The sequence below is a fragment of the Anomaloglossus baeobatrachus genome, chromosome 4 (assembly GCF_048569485.1).
Source record: "Anomaloglossus baeobatrachus isolate aAnoBae1 chromosome 4, aAnoBae1.hap1, whole genome shotgun sequence".
In the NCBI taxonomy this organism is placed as follows: Eukaryota; Metazoa; Chordata; class Amphibia; order Anura; family Aromobatidae; genus Anomaloglossus; species Anomaloglossus baeobatrachus.
Genome location: NC_134356.1, coordinates 237,188,846 through 237,214,885, shown reverse-complemented (window position 1 = coordinate 237,214,885; position 26,040 = coordinate 237,188,846). Strand labels below are relative to the sequence as shown.

Below are 26,040 nucleotides of genomic sequence, written 5' to 3'. Positions count from 1 at the left end.
TAGGAAGCCTTTGTAGGTGTTTTGTGGTAATTCTTATAATTTTCTGAGATAATTACTTTTGGGATTTCATTGGCTGTAAGCCATAATCAACAACATTAACAGAAATAAACACTTGAAATAGATTCCTCTGTGTATAATGACTCTATATAATATGTGTTTCCTTTTTGTATTGAATTACTGAAATAAATTAACTTTTTGATGACATTCTAATTTATTGAGATGCACTTGTATTTATCAGCCTTACCTGGTCTATTGTTTCAAGGCGATTTTAAAGTTATTAGTTTTTTTTTTTTACACAAAAATGCTCATTTTTTTATGCTTGAAACGCATATTGATGTCTCATAGGAGACTGTTATGCTTTGTTCAGAACTAAGCTTGTACTTAAATATACCATTATTTCATTACTATGTTCCGTGGATTTTACTGAGAACTGTAGAAAAATATTCTTAGTTCATTGTTCTTTTTTTAGCAAAGGTTTCGAAAAGAAGAATGTAGTAAATATGACTGAAAAATTCTCATTCTTATGTTTCTGTACAGAAAGAATAGATTTTTATTACAATATAAGCTTGAACAATTTTTACCTGACGTTAAAATAAGTGTGCACTGTTTAATCACATCAACCATTGTGAATTTTAATAGTTCATACAAATGAAAGGATTGTATTTTAGTTTCTATGACAGATGTACATTGAGAAAATGGAATTGCTATGTCATTAATGTATAATATAGATTCAGCGATTCCAACATTTAGGCCCTGTGCACTCGTTGCTTTTTTATTGCTTTTTTTCATGTGTTTTTCCTTGTAGATTTTGTTGCAGAAAAAAGAAGCAGCATGTCCATTCTTTCTGCATTTTTTTCTGCTGATATAATCCACTGCGGTGCTCGAGCTCAATTACTGCAGTGGATTTATATCTGTCAGCGCTGCACTGACACTTCGCCTCACACACCATGCATCCAAAAGCCTGATTTTGGAGTGGGTGGAGAGCGGTTCGTGAAGATTCCTTCTTCGTCGGGTGAATTACTGGGCTGCATAAAGCTCCATCCCAGCCTAGGGTCCGCGTACACCGCCGTGCCCTGGCCCCTGCCCAGTTGTAGCACAAGGCCGCCGGTGTGCCCTCCGTGGCAGTACCGTTCACCCTGTCACTACCCCCTGCAAACGGGGTTCCAGCTCCTTCCAGGCCAGGCCAATGTCTGGCACCTGGGACGGGTACAGGAGCCCAGCTCCACAGCGTGACCTTGTCCTGTCATGGCTCACTGACTCTCTTTAACTACTCTGACACTTCTGGCCCTCCTTCTACCATCCCCCCATCTGGATGGCCCTATTCCCCTCAGGCCGCCCAATGGGTGTTTGGTGGGTATGGTGCAGTGTGTCCCTCAGGATTAGTGTATACCTGTTCTTAGCAACACCAAAGGGACAGGACCCGTAACCAAGTAGGAACGGGTACCATGCAGAAGGGCAGATTGCACGGCACCCTGTGATGAGCTGATAATCCAGGGCGTCACACATTAGAGTTATGAAATCTAACTTTTTTTGGTATTGTAAAAATCAGCTTTTAACTTGCATAAAACTAAGGAAAAAACTGCAAGAAAACCCCAGCAAAAATGTAATATGTCTACATAGCCTTAACAGCCAAGGCTAACTCTCACTGTATTTCCCCGTCACCTATGTCTACAGTAGATGATATAGTAAAGGGGGAAATAAACATACACTCACCAGTAGTCATCATTAAATGTAATGTAAACATTTTACTACCTTGTCCAAATTCAAACAGTAAGTATATATTTTTTTTACTTACTGTTTGTACACCACATCCTCTGTAAAACACGGTGGAGGCAGTGTGATGGCATAGGTATATAGGTATGCGTGGCTTCTAATGGCCCTGAGTTCCTAGTGTTTATTGATGATGATGTGATTGAAGACAGATGCAGCTGGATGAATTTGAAGTGTTCAGGGCTTTACTTTCTGCTCAGATTCAACCGAATATAGCAAGGTTAATTGGACAGCGCTTCACAGTACAGATGGACAATGGGATTTTTAAGGCAAAGAAGTGGAAACTTCTGCAATGCTCAACCCCATTGAGATGTATTTCACATGCTTAATGCAAAAAGACCCATAACAAGAAACAACTACAGTCAGCTGAAGTAAAGACCTAGCAAAGCATCACAAAGGAGTAGAGTTGAGCGAACCCGAGAGTCGGTATTCATAGTAAACACAGACTTTCCAAAAAAAGCAGAGTTCAGGTGCTTTACGTCTACAAACCACTTGCGCAAACATTGCTGTGCTCAGGTACTCTTGGTGCTCAGCCCAGTGCGAGATGCTGGCAGTATTTCATCAGCTCGCACTGCGGGTAACAACAGCGTGATAGGATGTAGTGGCCCCCAAAGAAAAAAAAATGGAAAATCTCCGCCAGTAGTGATCTGTTTTTGGCTGGCAGCATGTGGGTGAAGACTCGAAGTGCCTAGTTAGTGACTGCCATTAGGGTTCAGGTTAAGTCTGAGTTCCAAACCAATCTTTATCTGAAATCTGGCTGAACCCACTGAACCAAATTTTCATGGGTCCCTCATCTCTACAAAAGAAGAAACTCCAAGTTTGGTGATCTCCATGGCTTCCATATTTCAGGCAATTCTTGCCTGCAAAGGATTCTCTACAAAGTATTAAAAATAAACATTTTATTTATGGTAAAGTAAATTTGTCCAATTATTTTTAAGCCCCTGAAAAAGTTGTAGAAAAATGGTTACTATTCCTAAATTTTTCACAGGAAATTTTTCTTCAACAATTTTTCTTTAATTAAACCTGAAAGTCTACACTTCACATTCATCTAAATTACTTCATTTTAAATTAAAAAAAAAAGTGGCATGCAGAGGCCAAATCACGAAGATTCAGTCACTGTCCAAATATTTCTGGTCCTACCTGTACCACTAGTTATCAGATTGCAGGTGCTATGACAATTACACTGGTAAATTGCCATGCAGAGTACACCTGGAGTTATACTTACTTGTGACTCGCCCAAGGATTGCATCGCAACACCCGGCACACCGGTCTGGACAGGAGCGTGCAGCTGCATATATTTCTAAGCAGCTGCTCACTCCTGTCCTGAGACTGAACGACTGGTCTGGATGATACAATTCTTGCACAAGTCACATGCATGTGGGACGCCATCCTACCTTACATTGTCCCTTTACTGCAAGCCTGGAGATCATCAGGTTAATATGCACCTGGTGTTTTTTGGGATGAGTTTTCTTGTCTGATTTTTGTGGGTTTATGTGAAAACAGTGTTAAAGCTTATCTAGTAAATTGCAATATTTTATTAATCTCAGCAGTCTGCATTGACAAATATCTTTTTTGGTTCTAAATAATAAATTTTAGCTTCAGCAACTCCAACTAACAAAATTATGATTTCCTATATTAAATTCATTTTTGTAATAAAGCCTATGATTTCCCTCATTGACTCAGAAAATGCAACAGTAAACTGTTCTTAATGATTCTGACAAAAATAGAAACTGAAAGAAACATTATGCCTGAAAGGGATTACAATCTAGGTAATTTTAGGAAGAGCAAGAATCTGCTACAATGCCCACTGAATACTTGCTTGTAGAGAAGATACGCACTGTTGTATCAGCACTTGTAATGTGAACAGCACCAGAGAAGAGTTTGGTATGCATATAGCAGACAAAGGGTTAATCAGTAGAGATGAGCGAGTACCATAATATTCATATTCACTACACTCGTAACGAGTACTTTGTAATACTCGTGTATTCGTTATGAATAGCAAGTACAATGCAAGACAATGGGAAATGTGAGTAATTTTCTGCTACACTCAACAGAGAGGTCTGGGGGCCTGAGGAAAAGGCTGAAGGGATGTTGTTCCACAGAGCGACTCACACCTGTGTTCGGCAGTTGCAATTCCACTATTGCCTGCTGCTGCTCACACAGTCTTTCCGACATATGCAATGTGAAGTTCCACCTTCAGAGTATGTCGCACATGAAGAGGTGAGTGGAAAAGCAGAAGTGACACTGCAGTGCAGATAGGCAAGCAGCAGAGTGAGAACTCAGAAAGCATACACAGACAGCTTGCTCATTCTGCAGCAGCTCTGACATCTTTGGGTAATTTTTCAGGAAGCGCTTCACCACCAAATTAGCACATGCTCCAGGCAAGGGATGTGCATCAAACTGGCTGGGCCCAGAGCTGCTATGTGATTTTGCTCATTATTGTATATTAACAGGTTGGGCTTGAGATTCAGCGACACCAAACAAATACTCATCAGTCTATTGTTTGAACTCCAGCCACAGCTCCTGCACGATGTGGGAATTTCCCCCCCAGATGAGTTTCAGAAGAGCCTGCTGTCGTTTCCCCTTCACTGTGCAGAAGTTGGTGGTGCAGGTGTTACGCTGCTTGGATGAGGAGGAGGTGGAGTAGGAGATGGAGGCTACACTGACAGAGAAACATCCAGCAATCCTCAGTGGTGGTAGGACATGCACTAAAATGCCTTGTGCATCAGGGCCAGCCACCACTACATTTACCCAGTGTGCAGTTAGGGAGATATAACATCCTTGCTTGTGCTTACTGGTCCACATATCGGTGGTTTTATGGACCTTGTCACTGATGGCATTGCACAGTGCACACCAGATTTTGTCCGAACATGTTTGTGCAGGGCAGGGATGGCCCACATGGAAAAGTACTGGCAGCTGAGAATCACATAGTGTGGAACAGCCACCACCATAACTTTTTTTAAAATTGTCTGTCTCCACCAGCCAGAATGCCAGCATTTTAAAAGCTAGGCTTTGTTAGGGCACCCTGCACTAGGCTGTGTTAGAGCACCCTGCACCAGGCGCTGAAACTGCACTCTGCACCAGGCTCTATTATGGCCCTATACACTAGGCTCTATTAGGGCATTCTGCACTAGGCTTTTTTAGGGTATTGTGCACCAGGCTTTGTTAGGGTATTCTGCACCAGGCTCTATTAGGGCATTCTGCACCAAGTTGTATTAGGGTACTGTCCACCAGGATCTGTTAGAGTACCTGACATCAAGCTGAATTATGGTGCTATGCACCAGGCTCTATTAGGGCACTGTGAACCAGGCTCAGTTAGGTTCCTGTGTACCATCAGGCTACTGTGCACCATGCTCAATTAGGTTACTGAGCACCAGACTCTATAGGGGTACTGTGCATCAGGCTCAATTATGATACTATGCACCTCCTAAGGTGGGCTAGTCCCAACACTTAACTAATGCTAGCCTACAGTCTGACAACTTCCTTCACTAGTGTAATGCAATACATTGCCACATACAATACTTAGTATACGTTACTAACACATATCATACCTATACTTCACAATACAATACAATTCACATGACACAATATTTACAAAACACACTCGATATTGTTGATATTACCACATTACAAGACAAAAATACAATTGGTGTATACAGGCATATATACAGTGCTGACCAAAAGTATTGGCACCGCTGCAATTCTGTCAGATAATACTCAGTTTCTTCTTGAAAATGATTGCAATCACAAATTCTTTGGTATTATCTTCATTTATTTTGCTTTCAATGAAAAAACACAAAAGAGAATGAAACCAAAATCAAATCATTGATCATTTCACACAAAACTCCAAAAATGGGCCAGACAACAGTATTGGCACCCTTAGCCTAATACTTGGTTGCACAACCTTTAGCCAAAATAACTGCAAACAACCGCTTCCGGTAACCATCAATGAGTTTCTTACAATGCTCTGCTGGAATTTTAGACCATTCTTCTTTGGCAAACTGCTCCAGGTCCCTGAGATTTGAAGGGTGCCTTCTCCAAACTGCCATTTTGAGATCCCTCCACAGGTGTTCTATGGGATTCAAGTCTGGACTCATTGCTGGCAACTTTAGTAGTCTCCAGTGCTTTCTATCAAACCATTTTCTAGTGCTTTTTGAAGTGTGTTTTGGGTCATTGTCCTGCTGGAAGACCCGTGACCTCTGAGGAAGACCCAGCTTTCTCACACTGAGCCCTCCATTATGCTGAAAATTTTGTTGGTAGTGTTCAGACTTCATAATGCCATGCACACGGTCAAGCAGTCCAGTGCCAGAGGCAGCAAAGAAACCCCAAAACATCAGGGAACCTCCGCCATGTTTGACTGTAGGGACCGTGTTCTTTTCTTTGAATGCCTCTTTTTTTTCCTGTAAACTCTATGTTGATGGCTTTTCCCAAAAAGCTCTACTTTTGTCTCATCTGACCAGAGAACATTCTTCCAAAACATTTTAGGATTTCTCAGGTAAGTTTTGGCAAACTCCAGCCTGGCTTTTTTATGTCTCGGGGTAAGAAGTGGGGTCTTCCTGGGTATCCTACCATACAGTCCCTTTTCATTCAGACGCCGACGGATAGTACGGGTTGACACTGTTGTACCCTCGGACTGCAGGGCAGCTTGAACTTGTTTGGATGTTAGTCGAGGTTCTTTATCCACCATCCTCACAATCTTGTGTTGAAATCTCTCGTCAATTTTTCTTTTCCTTCCACAGCTAGGGAGGTTAGTCACAGTGCCATGGGCTTTAAACTTCTTATTGACACTGCGCACCGTAGACACAGGAATTTTCAGGTCTTTGGAGATGGACTTGTAGCCTTGAGATTGCTCATGCTTCCTCACAATTTGGATTCTCAAGTCTTCAGACAGTTCTTTGGTCTTTTTTCTTTTCTCCATGCTCAATGTGGTACACACAAGGACACAGGACAAAGGTTGAGTCAACTTTAATCCATGTCAACTGGCTGCAAGTGTGATTTAGTTATTGCCAACACCTGTTAGGTGCCACAGGTAAGTTACAGGTGCTGTTAATTACACAAATTAGAGAAGCATCACATGATTTTTAAAACCAATACTTTTGTCCACCCCCTTTTTTATGTTTGGTGTGGAATTATATCTAATTTGGCTTTATGACAATTTTATTTTTTTTTTTCATTGAAGACAAATTAAATGAAGATAATAATACCAAAGAATTTGTGAATAGAATCATTTTCAAGAAGAAACTGAGTATTATCTGACAGAATTGCTGGGGTGCCAATACTTTTGTCCAGCACTGTACACAACAGCTTTTGGCCACCACCCTTATACATGTGTATTAAATGAGGCCTACACCTACTAGTCGGATTCTGGCAGAGAGTATATTCATATGCATACCTCTGTTCCCAGGTCTGACAATGGAGAATCCTCACAGTGCAAAGTATCTTCAAACATGTCACTTTAGACCGGACAACCCTTTTAAATTACATTGTCACAATTGTGATTAAACTGGTAGCTCCAATCATGGCTGTTAGACTAGGCTGTTGGTTGTATATCATAGCTAACAGCTGCAATATATGAAGTGGGCTTAGGTCCTGAGCCCACCCACATAGCTAATATCTCCGCTGTACATGTACGGATGCTACTAAGGAGTTAAAATTGATATGCAATAGGTCATATTCTGATGACACATCCCTGTATTATATAGAAGACTGGACAAAATAATAAAAGATATTATTAAATAATAATTTAAATTTTTAGCACGTTGGTATTACCGATATCTCAAAATATCTCCATACATATTTATGAGAACAATGCTCATATTGGTCATATAAAAAAGCTTATTTCCTGCGGTGTGTAAGCTTCAGTTAAATAGAAAATTCTAATATTACATTATCTTCTTTACCTGAAGCATACAGTAGAACCTGTCATTTAAGGATTTTATCTTGGATAAAACAGACCGGTAAAAGATGGTCCTTTATTCTTAGTGCTGACGCATTCAGACTTATAATGATAACAACAAACGAGATCTTATTGAATACACACACATTACTTGACTAACAGCAAGTGTTAGGTTAAGTATTGTGCTAATTCCAGCTTGTATTATAGCTCAGCGTCAGAAATTATAGCATAGGGGGTGGCACATATGAAACCCTTTTTGTAGAAGAAGTCGGAACGGTCCTGCTATGGATTAGCAAACTCTGAACTTTTTTCTTTATTATTTGAAAATCCAATACAAACTGTGTTAAGTGTTGCTACCCTTATTAAACACTCACCTAAAATCTATAATTCAGTGAAACATTAAGTAATTGCCATTTATTTCTAAACTATTCAATTGCTCAAGACCAGCTGTGAATCCAGCAGAGTATTTCTATGTAAAACAGCATTTGTTATCAGTTTCTCTGCACGAAGGTTGGTTCAATGTAAAGGGAAAAAACCCACAAATGAAACAAATATATTTGTTGCAAGAAAATACTATAATACGACTATATTAGTAAAAAGTGTAAACCAGGGAATCATTTAATAAACTGTTTTTCACAATACATACATTAAAAAAATGTAATTGTTCACAGGGGACAGTCAAATAAGGATAGTGCGAAGAATACACAAAGATGAAGGCAGAACAGCAGGCATGCAAAATAACTCTCAACCAGGAGGAAGGAATTTGTATCTCTACTACCACTTGCAGGTGGCTCCACTATAAGTTAATGGCTGACCTTCTGAAGAGTCTTAGGGCCGCTTTACACGCTACGACGTCGCTAAAGCGATGTCGTTGGGGCCACGGAATTTGTGACGCACATCCGGCCGCGTTAGCGATGTCGTTGCGTGTGACACCTATGAGCGATTTTGAATCGGTGCAAAAACGTTCAAAATCGCTAATCGGTGACATGGGGGTCCATTCTCAATTATCGTTGCAGCTGCAGATATGATGTTGTTCATCAGTCCTGCGGCAGCACACATCGCTATGTGTGACACCGCAGGAACGAGGAACCTCAACTTACCTGCGTCCACTGGCAATGAGGAAGGAAGGAGGTAGGTGGGATGTTACGTCCCGCTCATCTCCGCCCCTCCGCTTCTATTGGCCGACCGTAGCGGTGACGTCGCGGTGACGCCGAACGCACCTCCCCCTTGAGGGAGGGATTGTTCGGCGGTCACAGGAATGTCGCTGAACAGGTATGTGCGTGTGACGCTGCCATAGCGATAATGTTTGCTACGGCAGCGATCACCACATATAGGCCGTACGACGGGGGTGGGTGCTATCGCGCTCGAAATCGCCAGCAAATGCTAGTGATGTCGCAGCGTGTAATACGGCCCTTAAACACAAATTATTTACATAACATTACAACGATATAAGTTCCAATAGAACACCTCTAACATGGCAACAATGAGCTGACAACCACAACGACCATTAGGCTGCATGCGCACGATCAGTGTTGTCACCGTTTTGGACGCTGTGTGTTTTCGCTGCATTCAAAATGCTGTGTTGTACAGTAAAAGCACAGAAAATGGGATTTCTAGAAATTCCATGCCTACTGTGATTGTTTTACCAGCAGCAAAAAACGAACTGCGGTGTGGCTTTCCGAGCTGTATCATGTCAATTCTCTGCTGCAGAGATGTGAGTGTTCTCCACAGGGAGAACAGAGAGCAAGACCGCAACTGTCCGAGCCCATATCATGGGCATGAGCAGCTGCAGTCTCCTGTGGAGGAGACTCGCAGCCTCACAGGTCAGGACTTGCCACATCCAGCGGGTCCTAATTGTGTGCACATACCCTTAAGGCCCTGTTATACGCAATGACGTATCTAACGATATATCACCAGGGTCACGGATTCCGTGACGCACATCCGGCATCGTTAGCGACGTCGTTGCGTGTGACAGCAAGGAATAACCGTTAACGATGGAAAATGCTCACCTTATCGTCCATCATTGACATGTCGTTCCTTTTCAATAAATCGTTGATTGTTCATCTTGCAGGTTGTTCGTTGTTCCCGAGGCAGCACACATCGCTAACGACGAACTATAGCTTACCTGCGGCCGCCAGCAATAAGGAATGAAGGAGTGGGCGGAATGTTACATCCCGCTCATCTCCGCCCCTCCACTTCTATTGGGCAGCCGCTTAGTGATGCTGCTGTGACGCCGAACGAACAGCCCCCTTAGAAAGGAGGCGGTTTGCCGCACACAGCGACGTCACTAGGTAGGTAAGTACCTGTGACGGCTCCAAACGATTTTCTGCACCACAGGCAGCGATTTGCCCGTGACGCACAAACGACGGGGGCAGGTGCTTTCACCAGCAATATCACTAGCGATATCGCTGCATGTAACACCCCCTTTAGCTTTTTTAAAATTGCTTATTAAATAATTACTTAATTTTGCAGATGGATTGGTGTTTTACCCTGTAAAACCACACTGCCAGTACTACCAGCTTTATATCTTTGGACTCTATGGCATCTGCTATGACTGTTATGTTAGTAATTAAACTCATTTAACCTTTAATATTTTCATGTTTAACGGTTAACTGTCGTCAGATTCATGCTGCCTCAACCACATTTGCAGCCGGGTATGCTTTAGTCTGAAAACCTGTGGCATTTCAGAATAAACATGCTTTGAAGCTGGCTAGGGACTACGCATCTTGACTGACTACTCAAATAATGACCCTACCTGGCTTCCCTCCTCCCTACTCTAGTTGACTGACAGGTTTCTCCCTATGTATATACTTGTATATACATAGGGAGGCTAACAAACAATCAGGATGGGGAAAAGCTGATAGGAACTTGCCTTGGACTAATCAGACGAGACAGATAGTTCCCAGATGGTTCCAAAAGTATGTTTGTTTGTTTTTTTTTAAATGCTGTAGCTTTTCAGAGAAAAACTTACTTGGTTGCGATCTTACAGTCGAACTCTGATATATGTTATTTTTATATATATTGCCTGTTATTTGGGCAGCATCAAATCTGATGACATATTGCATTTAGATTTTACAAAATTCAATTGATGGAACTGCACACAAAATAGTCCTGTTGACTGAACATAATATGAGTAGTGATGGGTGTACCTGGACTGTAAAAGTCCAGATCCGTGCAGTTTCAAAAGTATCCGGGTGCTGGGCCTGGAGTTTTCAGGAACCTCCAGTTAATCATCCGGCAACTCAAGAAATAAAAAAACAATAAAGGAAAAATAAAAATAAAGCAAGCGCACTGTACTTACAGAGTTTCCGGCATGGCTGCTTCCAGGCCGCGCACTCTTCTTCTAGGGACCCTCATTAGCCTAAAATATATTCACTGCTTCCCCCGCCCACTGGCAGTCCTGATGTCTGTGATTGGTTGCAGTCAGACAGCGCCCCCATTGTGTCCGACAGCATGTCCGCTGCTTGCAATCACAGACTCTGTCTGCAGTTCACTGTAGATTGGAGTAAAAATAAATACAGTAAATAAAGAAAACAATTGTTGTAGGTTAAAATATTGTGATACCCAGCACAGATAAATAATATGTCTACAGGATGAAGCCCCCAGCCGTGCACTTATCTTGGCTGTGTATCAAAATAAGAGGAACCACATGCAGCTTTTTTTTTTTTAACTATTTAAATAAATAATTTTAAAAGGATGACCTGCGGTCCCCTCAATTTTGATACCCAGCCATGATAAAGCCCAACAGCTGGGGACTAGTATTCTCAGATTGGGAAACCCCTAATTATTGGCCTTCCCCCAGCCTAAAAATAGCAGCCTGCAGCCACCCAGGACTGTTCCATCCATCGATATGACAGTCCCGGAACTTTACTCTGCTCTTCCTGATTGCCCTGGTGTGGTGGCAATGAGGGTAATCAGGGGTTATTAGAAGCCCACAGCTGCCACTAAGCCTTAGATTAGTATTGGGAGGGTCTATGAGTCCCCCCTTTACTAATCTGTAAGTGAAAAGGAATAAACACAAACACCCAAAAAATCCTTTATTTTAAATAAAATACAAAAAAAAGCCCTTTTCACCTGTTTATTAACCCCCAAAGCACCCAGGTACAACGTAATCAATTTGAGGTCTCTTTCATGAAGTCACTATAGGAAGTATGGTATACGGCGCAACACACAACCAATCAAGGGGTACTCTGGGGGACACTATAACAACAGTGGGCCTTAGCGATAGAAAGAGGGAAGATGGATCCCCTTCTGCACTCACCTGCAGCTGTACTCTGAACTCCTAGCCAGTCCCTATACAGGTTCTGCACCTGTTACTGAACAGGATACCTGAGTCCCTGGCAGACCCTGCAAGAGCCCTGGTTAGTGAGCTGGCAGGTGAGGGAAGCTAGCTCCACCGCTGCACTAATACAACCTCAGGGAAAGGAAAGATAGACAGGTGATAACAACAAATGAGAAAAGGTCCAACACACGGTTTCAGTCCAAACCAGGACGGCAATCTACTCAGCAACTTGCGATAATGGCTCCACCAGCTCCTACACCTCAAGGCCCAGCTTCCAAATGGATAAGAATTACTGCCACCCTCTACTGTGAGAAGAGGTTACATATAGGGACTGGGAGTAGTCTCAAACTGGAAGCACCTGAGGAGAGGTAATGAAAATGCTGATGGCAAGGAGAAACTGACATTAACACTTAGCTCACCAAAGGAAAGGAAACTACATTTAATATAGAGAGCCTCACATGGCAATGAAAGACTCTAAACCAGTACCTGTCACTAGTCTCATACTGCAGAGAATAATTCTGCAAAGACGGTGGATTAAAATTTCAAAAGATCCACTCATCTCTAAATATAATCCTATAATATGTTATTCACATTTTCCTAACTATTTTTTTTTTTTTGTAGCTTATAAAAAGCATTAAGAGGAAAATGTACTTCTATCATGATTCTAGAATGGAGCTCCTCAACTCCAGTCCTCAATAGCCACAGTTCAAAACAGTTCAGGTTATTAGAATTTCCCTAGTATTGCACAGATGGTAATTTAATCACTTGCATAGGTGATAATTCCACCACTTGTGGATTGCTAAGGAAATCCTGAAAACATGCATTGTTGGTGGCTCTTGAGGAGTGGAGTTGAGGAACACTGCTCCAGAAGTTGAGCAAAGGCCGCTTTACATGCTGCGATCTTGCTAGCAAGATTGCTAGCGTGCGTACCCACCCCCATCGTTTGTGCCTCACAGGCAAATTGCTGCCCGTGGTGCACAAAATCGCTCGGACCCGTCACACTACTTACCTGCCTAGCGACGTCGCTGTGACCGGCGAACCGCCTCCTTTCTAAGGTGGCAGTTCGTTCCGCGTCACAGTGACGTCACTAAGCGGCCACCCAATTGAAGCGGAGGGGTGGAGATGAGGAGGACGAACATCCTGACCACTTCCTTCCTTCCTCATTGCCGGCGGCCGCAGGTAAGGTGAGGTTCCTCGTTCCTGCGGTGTCACACATAGCGATGTGTGCTTCCGCAGGAATGACATCGTACCTGCAGCAGCAACAATTTTTGGGAATAGGGGAGCATGTCAACGGTTAATGATTTTGCACGATTTTGCGACCATTTTCGATCGCGCATAGGTGTCACACGCAACGACATTGCTAACACGGCCGAGTGTGCGTCATGAATTCTGTGACCCCAACGACATCGCTTTAGCGATGTCGCTGCGTGTAAAGCGGCCTTAAGAAATGTGTCCATTAGTATTGTCCATTGGGAGGATGCAGTAATTAAAGCAGCTTTAGTTTAAATATGTCAAAAGAGTCCTATAAGGACATCACTATTGTTTTTTATGATTGTGACACATCTGCCTTTAGATTTTTCCACTAATACAATACCAACATTCTAAACAATTCTGACTGATACCATTTTTTCAGAATGTGAAGAAACTTGCCCTTATGTTAAGAGGTTCTCAATCGAAGCAATAATGTTCCAGACTTTATCTGCAGTGTTTCAGGCATTACATTTATGAGCCAGGACAAACATTCATATAAAATGGATTGAGAAAAACAAAATAATTCAACTTGATGACCTTTCCAAGCTTAATCCTCACAGTATTATTTCATCAATAGCATTTGTGATTTGCATGAAAATATTTTTTTAAGGCAATTATTTTATTATATTGCACTGTCTATATGTCCAAGCATTTCTCTCTTGTCTAGACAACTGCAGTCAAGCACAGCTTTACTTAACATCTTATCATCCATTCAATACAACAAATATAAAATCATGAAGGCAAAATAGTCAGGATAATGCGTTACAGCTACAACAACTTAAAGAGGACCCACCACTATGATTCTCATACATAAACTAAAGCAAATGCTATACTGGCGCTGTCATGCTGATTCTAAACATACCTTTAATTGTGAGATTGGATGTATACTTTCTGAAATATAGGTAAGGACAGTTTGTGAAATGCATTGTTATTTATTTGATAGATAGCAGCTACAGAATATTTAATAGGTGGGTCGGGTTTTGCTAGTTATTCCCGTCCCTTTCTGCCTGTCTGTCCTTCCTCTCCCCAGTCTCTGTTATTACAGGGGGAGGAGGGAGGGAGTAAGGACAGGGGGAAGAAGGACAGACAGGCAAACAGGGGCGGGAACAACTAGCAAAACCCCACCTACCTATTAGATATTCTGTAGCTGCTATCAATCAATTAACAGTGCATTGCACAAACTTTACTTGCCTGTATTTGAGAAACTATACATCCTATCTCACTACTAAAGGTATGTTTAGAATCAGCATAATAGCATCAGTATAGCACTTGCTTTAGTTCATATATGAAAATCCTGGTGGTTGGTCCTCTTTAACCTCTACCTGACATTTGATGTACTGGGTACGTGATGAAAGTCAGTGCCATTCTGACCAAAGACCCAATACGTCATGCTTTCATGCGATCACTGCAGCTGAGGTGACAGTCATTGCATGAAAGTGCCAGCTGATTGTGTCAGCCCCGCACCTGCAATTGTCGCCATGGGGGGGTTCATCACCCCCCCACAGCAACAATCGCTGTGATTGGCTGTTCAATTCTGAACAGCCAATTGCATCGGTTTCAGGGTTTCAGGCAATTAAATTACCTGAAACCCTGATGCTATGATCTGTGCTATAACAGCGCCGATCATAGGCTGGAGCTTTGAGAAAGCAGCAACCCGCCCCCCCAGCAGTCATTGGAGCGATCGTCCTGTGACATGCGATCGCTCCAATCACTGACCAGCACTGAGGTTTCACCTCTCAGTGACCCCCCCTGTCCTCAGTGATCACCCCTGTCCTCAGTGACCGCCCTGTCTTCTGGCCGGCACCTGCCCTCACCACCACGGGGAGGGTTTCGTTATCCCCCCACAGCGAAAATTGCAGCGGTTTCAGGCAATACAATTACCTGAAACCCTGATGTCCAGCTATGATTGGTTCTATAACAGCACCGATCATAGGCTAGAGCTGGGAGAAAGCAGCATCCTGCCCCCCAGCAGAGATTGGAGCGATCGTCCTTGTGACAAGCGATGGCTCCAATCACAGAGCAGCACTGACCTCTCAGTGACCGTTCTGCACCACCCCACTCCAGTTTTGAGTCGCTTGCAGAACGGTAACTGATAGTCTGCTGCTGATCTGCTGGGCCTTGTGGTGCCACACACTTTTTGAAGCCTGTGCTACCACTGCTGCTGCTCCTACCTGCTCCTGCTGCTGATCCTGACTGAAGAAAGAAGATCTTCTATTCTATCCCTGATCTGTTCCTGTCCTTTTCCTTTCTTTGTCTAGCTATCCCCCTATTCCCCATTCACCCCCCTCTCTCTATCCCCCTCCCCATCCCCCCTTCTGCCACTGATCGCTGATCAGTTCTTGATAACTGATCAGTACTTGATCGCTCTAATTTTTTCCCATTTTTTTTTCACCACCTCCGTGCAAGCGTCCTGAAGCCGCCCAGCACTGATCAGTGACGCACATCGCTGATCGGCATCCATGCCGCTTTTAGCCGGGACTTTTTTCCGGTTTTTTTTTTTTCCTCTGTCCATTTTCCACCCCCTTTTTGCACCTCCTCCATGCGAGCGTCCTGCAGCCGACGAGTGCTGATCAGTGACGTGCATCGCTGATCGGTGTCCGTGCTGCTTTTAGCCAGGGCTTTTTTCCTTTTTTTGCGTTATCCCTCGTTTTGCACCACATCTGTGCGTGCTTCCTGCAGCAGTGAACACCGATTAGTGACCCACATCACTGATCAGCATTCGTGCTCACTTTTGGCCTGGACTTTTTTCATTTTGTTTTCTGTGCGTGACTCCCCCCGTTTAGCACCACACCTGTGTGTGCTTCCTTCAACCATTAAAACTGATCGGTGACCGGTTGTAAAAAAAAAAGTAAACTAAGAATCAAATAAAAATAATTTAGAGTAGATAGCCTAGATTAGGGACAGTAAAAATATACCGTAGTATTCTATGTCTACTACCATATTTTTTTTACTCAAGTCAGGGTTAGTTTCGGACGCTCAGTAATTTATTTTTACTGACGCCCGATTAGTAATTGTAGTGGAAAAATCTTGTGCATATACTACAGGGGTTTTTTTACTGCACAGAATTACAGTTAGTGTAGTGTAGTTGCTGACACTTACTCATTTTTTTCTTCTATTTTTTTCTCTTCTATTTTTATCTTCATCTTTCTATTTTTTTCTTCTATTTTATTCCCTCTCTTCTATTCTAATAAATAAAAGTTTACACCAAATACACACATCTGAATAAAATATTTAGATTTTACACAAAAAATAAAATGTCCCGCTCGTCCCAAAGATGGTATTCAGCGGAGGCGGCATATGACATTGCTGTCTCCAACAACGATAGTGATCCCACCTTCCTGTATTCCTCCCACTCCTCCAGTGATTCTGAACCCCTACGCAGACGCCACAGGACACAGCCCTCTGTTAGGGACCCCTAACCCCCAACCAATTTTATGTTCGAACAGTCAAATGGCATTCCTTCCCTTCCGAGCCCTGCTGTGTGCCCAGACAGTAGTGTTCCACCACATATGGGGTATGAGCAAACTCAGGAGAAATTGCACAAGAAATTTTGGGGTCCATTTTTTCCTGTTACCCTTGTCAAAATAAAAAGAATTGAGCTCAAAGAACATTTTTGTGGAAAAATGTGATTTTTTTATTTTATTTTTACAGAAAAACTGTGAAGCACCTGGGGGTTTCATGGTGCTCACCACACATCTCAAAAAACATTTCTGAGGGCTCTAGTTTCCAAAATGGGGTAGTTTGTGGGGGTTTCTACTTTTTAGGCACATCAGGGGTTCTCCAAACACGAAATAGCATCCGCTAATGATTCCAACCAAAAGGTCGAAAAGTCAAATGGCCCTCCTTACCTTCCGAGCCATGCCGTGCGCCCAGACAGTAGTTTTACACCACATATGGGGTTTCAGCGTACTCAGGGGAAATTGCACAACAAATTTTAGGGTTCCTTTTTTCCTGTTATCTTTGTAAAAATAAATAAAATTGAGCTCAAAAAACATTTTTGTTGAAAAAATGTGTTTTTTTTTATTTTTACGGAAATACTGAGGCACCTGGGGGTTCATGGTGTTCACCACACATCTCAAAAAATTGATTGAGAGGCCTAGTTTCCAAAATGGGGTCACTTGTGGGGGTTTCTACTGTTTAGGTACATCAAGGGCTCTCCAAACTCTACATGGCATCCGCTAATGATTTCAGCTAATTTTGCTTTCAAAAAGTCAAATGGTGCTCCTTCCCTTCCAAGCCCTGCACCCAAATAGTAGAATTTTACCACATATGAGGTATCAGTGTACTCAGGAGAAATTGTACAATACATTTTATGGTGCATTTTTTCCTGATACCCTTGTAAAAATGCTACATGAAACATTTTTGTGTAAAAAAGTAAAGTTTTCATTTTTTTCTTCCACATGGCTTTGGTTCCCGTGAAGCACCTAAAGGGTTAATAAACTTCTTAGATGTGGTATTGAGCATTGTAAGGGGTGCTGTTTTTATAAAGGTGTTTCTTTTGGGTGTTTTCTGTCACCTAGGCCTCTCAAAGTCTCTTCAAATGTGATGTGGTCCCTAAAAAAATGGTTTTGTAAATTGTGTTGGAAAAATGAGAAATTGCTTATGAACTTTGAACCCTTCTAACTTTCTAATAAAAAAAAATTAGATTTCAAAAATTGTGTTGATGTGAAGTAGACATGTGGGAAATGTTATTTAGTAACTATTTTGTGTGACATAATTCTCGGATTTATGGTCATAAAATTTCAAAGTTTGAAAATTGCAAAAATTTCAAAATGTTTGTCAAATTTCCGATATTTTCACAAATAAACACAAAAAATATCGTCATAATTTTACCACTATGAAGTATAATATGTCACGAAAAAACACAGTAAGAATCACCAGGATCTGTTGAAGTATTCTAGAGAGTTATAACCTGTCAAAGTGACACTGGTCAGAATTGAAAAAAATGGCCCAGTCATTAAGGTGAAAAGCATGCTCTGGGGTAAAGGGGTTAAGCTGACATAGGTATCACACCTTTATTTTTCAGTATTCAGCACAATGGTCCTTAAAAGGGTTTTCCACTTTGGTCTATACTTAGGGGTAGTTTGCATTCTACGACATCGCAGGTGCGATGTCGGTGGGGTCAAATCGAAAGTGACGCACATCCGGCGTCGCTGTCGGAGTGTGTAAATCGTTTTTGATACGATTAACGAGCGCAAAAGTGTCAAAATCGTATCATCGGTGTAGTGTCGGTCATTTCCATAATTTCTGAAGGACCGATGTTACGACGTTGTTCCTTGTTCCTGCGGCAGCACACATCGCTGTGTGTGAAGCCGCAAAAGCGAGGAACATCGCCTTACCTGCGTCCCGGCTCCAATGAGGAAGGAAGAAGGTGGGCGGGATGTTTACGTCCCGCTCATCTCCGCCCCTCTGCTTCTATTGGCCACCTGCCGTGTGACGTCGCACGAGCCGCCCCCTTAGGAAGGAGGCGGTTCGCCGACCGGAACGACGTCGCAGGGCATGTAAGTGCATGTGAAGCAGCCGCAGCGATAATGTTCGCTACGGCAGCTATCACAAGACATCGGGGACTATCGCACTCGGCATCGCTACCATCGGCTTGCGATGTCAAAAGTGTGCAAAGTACCCCTTAGTTTTTAGTGTCCAATAACAATAAGCAGATCACAAGGTACCTTGCTCATCAATTAATATTTGTGGGAAAATCTGCTCACATTTTCCTGCAGTGCTACCATAGGGCTAATTTAGTATTACAGAGTACCCATTCAAATCAATAAAAATGTATGTACAATGTACAGGACATATAATTCAGAACATTAGGCATTCTTTGTAACCCACTCTCAATTATGACCAGGAGATGAGGATCCTTATTAGGGTCTTGTGTCCAATGATTTAAAATTCCCTAAAAGGGCATATGAAAATAAATTTTACCTGGACATCCCCTATAGCAACTGTAGAAAGGTGTGGACGCTGGGCCGTGGGGGCTCCGCACTTCTACACCAGAAAGAGTCTGTGTGTGTGTATCACTTGGGGCAGGGTGCCTGACACTTACTGTTCTGTTCAGAATATGTCCATCACCACATAGCCGATCCCTGTCATAGACGCAGTAGTGAAATAGTTGACACAGGAGTTCTTTTATCAACCATAACTTGAGCAGTTTATTTTGCTTCTCACGATTATGACAGACATGGCCTCACTCCTACGGTTCTGCTGTATTATTTTTTGAGGTATTCTCTCTTAACCTATCTCCGTTATATTGTTACTAGTCTGCAAGCTGCTGGACACCTGTGCCTCATTTCCCCCACTGTTATCATTGCTGTTCAATTCTCTGCCTCAACAGCTCTCTAGTTGTTTTGACTCTCTAAGCCCGTTGGGGTGATCCATAGGCTCCAGACCTTACAAGGATACCGCCGGATTCCCTGACTGGCTCGACTACATAGCCATGTCCTCCTCACCTGAACCCTCCTGCAGAACTTACTCCTCACAAGGCCGGTCACTGTAACCAACACACTGGCCATCTGTCACTCCTCCTTTCAGTGAGCTGGCAGTGACATTAAACTGTTTCTGTTACTAACAAAATCTATCTATAGAAACTCTTACACTTTATATTCTCCATTCTGCTATATCTCACTAATACACATTGTTAAGGCTGCTTTCACACTACGTTTTTTTAACATGCGTCATGAGCGATTTTTTGCTGCAAAAGCTGATCCTGTTTTTGCAGAGAAAAACGCATGCAAACGCATGTGTTATTTTGCAGGATCCGGTCACTTTAAGTTTATGGGCGGGCATTGGAGTCATGTGATCGGGAGTGAGGGGAACTGAATGTGAAAGACTGGAAGCCGACATCTGAAAGCTGCGGACGCTGGTAACCAAGGTAAACAATGGGTAACTTGCTTGGATACATGATATTTACATTGGTTACGAACATCTGCAGCTGCTAGGAGCTGGCTGCCTGCTCCCTGCACACGTAACCAAGATAAATATCGGGTAACTAATACCGCGGTTACCCGATATTTACATTGGTTACGAGCGTCCTCCGCTCTCAGGCAGGGGAGAGTGGAGTGAGAGGGAGGGGGAGGGAGGTGGAGAGAGAGGGAGAGAGGGGGAGGGAGGTGGAGATAGAGGGGGAGAGAGGGAGGTGGAGAGAGGGACTGATCACGCAAGGCTGGTTTCTGTGCATGCTCAGTAGAGCAAGCAGGATCCTGTCTATCAGCATGTCAGTGTTCACATGCGTTTGCGTGATGTTTAGTCAGGATCCAGCAATTTGCAGTATTTGGACGCAGCTCAAAAACGCTACAAGTAGCGTTTTTGAAAAAAGTTAAAAAACTGCAAGTTGCTGGATCCTCACTATAACGCACGCAAACACAGGTGAACGCATGTTGACGTGAGTCCATTGCAAATGCATTAAAATAAAAACGCATTTGCACTGGATCCGTTTTTGCCTTAAAAAAACATTCATGACGAATGTTAAAAAAACGTAGTGTGAAAGCAGTCTAAGAAATGTACAGCACATGACACATTACTAAACATGCTCTTTACATTATCGGGCCTTAATGCTAGGTGGTACCAACCGCTATACAGCCCCAGCTCGGCTACATCAAGTACCCAAATCATACTAGCAGCAGTACATTATAACAATTCAGCAACATTTTCAATACAGGGAAATAGCGTAATATAGTAGGAGTGGTGGTGATCGTGACTACCTCCTACACAACAGTACATAAAATCTTTGTTAAAACATTTATCGAAACTGCATTGTATGTATTTAACTGGGTTTTGCTCCATACAGTTGCAACCACAGTCTCATGCCATGGCCAGTGGCTACATGATCCTGCTTTATTACCATCAAAATCGTGTGTTCATTGGCTACATGTTGTCCGCATGCATCAGTTGCAGTGTGTAAATCCTGCATAATACAATCAGCATTTTCACTAATAATTACCAATATGTCTATAGGAAAGTTCCGTTCATTTATAATATTTTAATAGTGAGGCTTCAAGACCACCCATTGGCTGTGAGATACCATTTAATTATAGCATATGATATGATAGAACATTATAAATTGTTTCCATTAAACATGACATTTGTGTGTGTATAATTTTTGAGATGTTTCCCAATTACCAGTTTTCCCCGTTCTTTGATACTAATGGAGATATTTGCTTTAGAGGATGAAGTCCATCCATCAACACCATGGGATTTAGAGTGGAAAAGCATTTTCAAACAAGTGACTGCCAGGTAACTTGGTCACCAGTAGTGATGAACGAGCACTACCATGCTCAGATGCTGAGTACTCGTAAGGAACAGTTGGATGCTTGGATGGGCGCGACTCAGGTACCCAAGTATATTGGAAGTCAATGGAGAACTGAAGCATTTTTATGGGAAATCGTCTGGAATAAATTGACTCCCATTATATTCGGGTACTCATGCCCATTCGAGAATCAAACTGCTCGTTACAAGTACTAAGCACCTGAGCATGGTACTGCTCAATCATCATGAGTCACCAGCTTAATTATTCAGGGGATTATACAATATTTGAAAAGAGGATCTTCACCGAACTGTACAATCACTGTAATTATGTCATAAAACCGTCATTTAATCTGTTTATTCACTGTTTCCTTCATGGGGATTTGGAAGAATACATAATAACAGGGCATCATTAAACTCAAGATGGTCTTTAATCTCCTAATATGCTTATGGTTATAATTTGCTTCCATTAAAGATTACATTCTAACACAGATTATGTCTGGAATATAGAGCAAGTCTAAACTGAGCTTCATTCAGTTACTTCCAGGGGACCCCTTCAAGTATTGACCTTCTACACATCCCTTTAAGAATGGAATGAAAATTGGGTCTGGACACATTCAATGATTATATGTATGTTCTTTGATTAGTAACACAGGATTTAATATTTGCTTGTTCTTTAATACTTTTTACATAACACATCTTGCAGAGGTTTGCATGTAAATCACTGGAGGCTAACCAATCTGTTCAAATAAACATACTTCTTACTTTTACACGCTGATGTGCTTCCGCTGTTTCATGGTTCAATCATTCACATTCACCTTAGCTTAGGAAAACGAACAGCATGGCACTTATAATTATAGCTCCTATGCGCAGTCCACTTCTAGGCGTCTGACTGAAGATCATTTTCAACTACTCTCCAATATTCTGTAGAATTTATGGATGCGTTTAAAGCAATAACATGAGCTTTTTTACTTAGACATCAGATAAGTCAATCCCCTATGCAATGACACACAAAGTGGTGGACACTATTGGCTGCCCTCGTTTCAGTGATCTGTCAGTCAGAGACAGTTGGCAGGTAGTGGGCGGGGAATAGAACAAGTAGCTGTAAGTGCAGTGCTCGCCCCACTGCACCTGTCATTTATTAGTATATAATTTCAACTAGAGATTTCTCTAAAACAGCTAACCAGATTTCTACAAGAATGGTAAGGATTTAATCAGCATTAAATATGCCTTTACATACATGCCCTTAGTTCAGGGTATAAAATTCTGATGACAGATTCCCTATAAAGGGGTTGTCACAATACATATACCATTTCTGTATTAAAGCCAGCCCTGTTATTAGATATTATTAGATAATTAAATTATTGTAGGGGATCCTGATTTCCAGTGCCAATAGTTCACTGCTGGGGAATTACAGCTACTTAAACACTTAGCAAAAGTGCATAATTGAGTGGAAAAGGAGAGATTATGAAGCCACATCATATAATGGATGCCACAATTCTGTGCGGCTGTGGGCTATTATTTTAATATTTTTTTTAAAATAATTTAAAAAAATGAATAAATAAATAAATGGCATGGGGTTCCCTCTGTTTTTGCTAACCAGCCAAGGTAAAGCAGATAGCTGAGTGTTGCAGTCCACAGTTGTCTGCTTTACCTCCTCTGGTAACAAAAATAAGTGGGAGCCCACATTTTATTTTTATTGATTTATTCCCTATCAACATTTGTTTGTAGAGCAATTGCCTCTATTTTGCTTCCTTTTGCAGCCCCCTAACCCTTAGGTGGGCTTTACACAGGGGGTCACTATGTTTGTGATGCACATCCGGCATCGTTAGCGACATCGCAGCATGTGACAGCTTGGAGCGACGATCAACGATCGCAAAAACGGCAAAAGTTGTTGATCGTTGACACGTCGCTCCAAATCATAATGTCGTTGGTGTTTCATTCCGCAGGTTGTTCGTCGTTCCTGCGGCACCACACATTGCTGTGTGGGACACCGCAGGAATGATGAACATCATCCTACCTGCGTCCATCGGAACGGAGGAAGGAAGAAGGTGAGCGGCATGTTCCGGCCGCTCATCTCCTCCCCTCCTCTTCTATTGGGCGGCCGTTCTGTGACACCGCTGTGATGTTACTATGATGCTGAACGCACCTCTTCCTTGAAGGAGGGATTGTTCGGCAGCAACAGCGACGTCGTTGAACATGTGTGTGCGTGTGACGCTGCCGTAGCGATATTGTTCGCTACGGCAGCGATCATCACATGTCGCACGAACGACGGAGACGGGTGCTATCGCTCGCGACATCGCTAGCAATGTCGCAGCGTGTAAAGCACCCTTTACTGCTACCATTTTACAACAAAGAAGTTCGGGTCTCTATTGACTTATGTAGGGTTCAGTATCCAGGGTCAAGTTCGGGTCCTGAACTTTTTTAATGTCCAGCTGAACCAGGTGAATCCTAACATCCACTCATCACTAGTCATCAGGTTTTTACCACTCAACCTAAGAGTAGCATAATGTCGACACAATCACGTAGATTCCATCAATGTCTCACATACTGGGCTGCTTGCTGTGGTTTTGATAATATCACTGTTTTATCAGCACCAAATTATCACTTGAAGACTAGAATACTTGCTGCCATTTAATCCTCTACATTCATGAGCTACGTATAATTGCACCAGCCACCACTGAGTAGCAGCTTTCTGCCTATGCACAGTGTACACAGAAAACTGTTAAATCAGTGGTGAGGGTGGGGTTATACAGGGTTCAGCATTCAGAAAACTGGTAGATCTGCAGCAAATAAAACAGCAATTTTATGAAAACTACAGCAAGCATCCCAGTAGGAGGCAGATCGTTGAAATCAGGGTCTCTATTCCTACATGATATTGCTGTAGAAAAAACCTGGTGACAAATTCCCATGATAATGTTCACACTTGCCTTTAGCAATACAAATGATCTGGCTAAATCCCTTTAAAAAAATCATTATAAAAAGCAATTGTATAATTATATTTTGCCACATTTATGAAATAAACAGCATATAAATTGTCATATGAGCATTGGTATCACATTGGTTAAAAAAAAACTATCCTCCGGCCTGCCAAGAATAACAATCTATATCTTTCTAAAGGCAAATGAAATGCAAACAGGCTCCATAAAATATGCCAGTTGTACCCATCTACTTTAGTGAAAGACACTTCAAACATAAGTGCAGTAGATAATTATTTTTAATAGCCTAAGGTTTTAACATAAAATATACATAATAATATTGTATTTACATACATTTGAGCAGAAGTGGTCATCTAATCCTTTGAAGAGTGGTAATGTGGAAAGGCGAAGAAGTTCACCCCAAGATTTATCCTTAAGCCACACAGGAGCCGGGTTGGGATGTGGGATCTGAAGTGCAACCCCACCGGTGAGAAGAAAGTGCCACTCATCATTGCTGATCAAGCCTTTATTCCTCTGTAAGCCCACACAGAGCAGGACAGAAAACAGAAGCTTGTGCTTTTCAAACAGAGAGCGGCAGACATGTTCGTATATGCTGAAAGATGAAAGAATGAAACATTTCTGTTAGTGATCATGTTTTTGAATCTACTTTATAGTAGATTCTGTGCCTTCGAATTTCAGGCTAGCACATGGATTTTATTTTTTGTATTAGAATTACAAAGACCTTCAAATACATTGACTTTGCTCTGTTCAGCTAGGCATGCATGATTAATTCAATGAGTACAGCATAAAAGTCTTTGTTCCCACTAGTGTTTTTGGTTCCAATATTCTTTTTATATCATAGATGGTGCATTCTGTAGTACAGTTTTCCTGTCAAGAATAACGGAACCCCAATAGAAACTTTTGCTAGCCATGTTCAATTAGATTTGGCATCGCTAATATGGCTACATTATATACAGAAATCATATCACTAAGGCCTCTTTCACACATCAGTGAAAAACACATGTTTTTCATTGACGTGTTAAAGGTGCGTATGTCCCTCTGTGTACCGAGATTTTGGCTTACCTGTGTTCTCCGTGTGCTATTTGTGATAGCACACGGAGAGCAAGAACTTTATACTCACCTGTCCACGCCGCTGCTGTCCATGGTGCTAATGTTCGCTGCGGTCACACTTACTTCTGGGTCCGCGGTGCAGTGAATATGCATGAGCACAATGAGTGGGCTCTGAAGCAAGTGACAGCAGCACCAAAGACAGCAGCGCTGGAAACAGGTGAGTAATGAAAAGCATCTTATTTCACATACACATGTTTTCTCTGGTACGTGTCACTGATCAGTGCTGGCGGAGAAAAACAGACTTGTCTCTGTGCAGAACACATGGACACGCATACGGTCCATGAGAAATCACTGATGTGTGCGCAGACCCATTTATTTTAAAGGGTCTGTGTATGTCAATGATTTTGGTAGGTATAAAGATAGCGACATATATACCAGAATCACTGACATGTGAAGGGGGCCTCAGTGGGAGATATTCGTGAGGACCCTGTACATATTAGATCCTTAGCTAATACTGCCAAAATTGTCCGGTTTGCCAAAGACCAGCGGAAGAGCTTTCTGCCTCTGCCTTATCTGTAATAATCTCTGCTATACTGAGAAAAAAAGAGCTT

The 26,040-nt window shown here is 42.2% G+C and overlaps 1 protein-coding gene across 1 annotated transcript in view; it reads right to left on the bottom strand.

Moving 5' to 3' along the window:
• LOC142302376 (dynein axonemal heavy chain 3-like) overlaps positions 1-26,040 on the bottom strand; it is a 2,626,214-nt gene that overhangs the window by 270,879 nt on the left and 2,329,295 nt on the right. The window contains exon 66 of the mRNA XM_075343433.1: positions 24,713-24,971. Within this exon, the coding sequence (XP_075199548.1) occupies positions 24,713-24,971 (259 nt within the window). The remainder of the gene's footprint in view (positions 1-24,712; positions 24,972-26,040) is intronic.